This window comes from Nestor notabilis, unplaced genomic scaffold (assembly GCF_000696875.1).
Source record: "Nestor notabilis isolate BGI_N333 unplaced genomic scaffold, ASM69687v1 scaffold17508, whole genome shotgun sequence".
NCBI classification, from domain to species: domain Eukaryota; kingdom Metazoa; phylum Chordata; class Aves; order Psittaciformes; family Psittacidae; genus Nestor; species Nestor notabilis.
The window spans coordinates 1,612-2,093 of NW_009938916.1; the positions used below are offsets into that span (position 1 = coordinate 1,612).

At 56.4% G+C, this 482-nt stretch overlaps 1 protein-coding gene across 1 annotated transcript in view; it reads left to right on the forward strand.

The window, feature by feature from the left end:
• LOC104409668 (sodium-dependent serotonin transporter-like) overlaps positions 1-482 on the forward strand; it is a gene marked incomplete at both ends in the record, with an annotated part of 3,116 nt that overhangs the window by 224 nt on the left and 2,410 nt on the right. The window contains 3 exon segments of the mRNA XM_010019602.1: positions 1-137; positions 140-218; positions 440-482. The exon segment at positions 440-482 is cut by the window's right edge and continues 87 nt beyond it. Coding sequence (XP_010017904.1) covers positions 1-137; positions 140-218; positions 440-482 — 259 coding nt within the window.

Here is a 482-nt window from a genome sequence, read left to right on the forward strand (position 1 = left end):
CATCGGCTTTGCCATTTTCATCATTGGCCTCTACGTCTCCTTCTACTACAACACCGTCATCGCCTGGGCTCTCTACTACTTGTTCTCGTCCTTCTCGGGCACCCTGCCCTGGGCCAGCTGTGACAACCCCTGGAACACACCCGACTCACCAACTACTTCGGGAGGAGCAACGTGACCTGGACCAACTCCTCCAGGTCCCCCGCGGAAGAGTTTTACACGTAAGCAGAACACATCGTAGGTGGATGATGTGTTTAAGCTGGGACACATCCCCAAGGAAGCACTTGAGTGCTGGGCAGCAGGACCAGGGTGCAGGCAATCCCATGGGGATGCTCTTGGGAAGCTTATGGTCCCTGTTATCAGTGTGCCAGGGGAGAGGTGAGGTGGGACTTGCCTGTTCTTGGCTGTGCTGATCCCTGGCTATGGGGATCCCATCCTGCAGGAGGAAGGTCCTGGAGATCCAGAAGTCCGGGGGTCTGTATGAT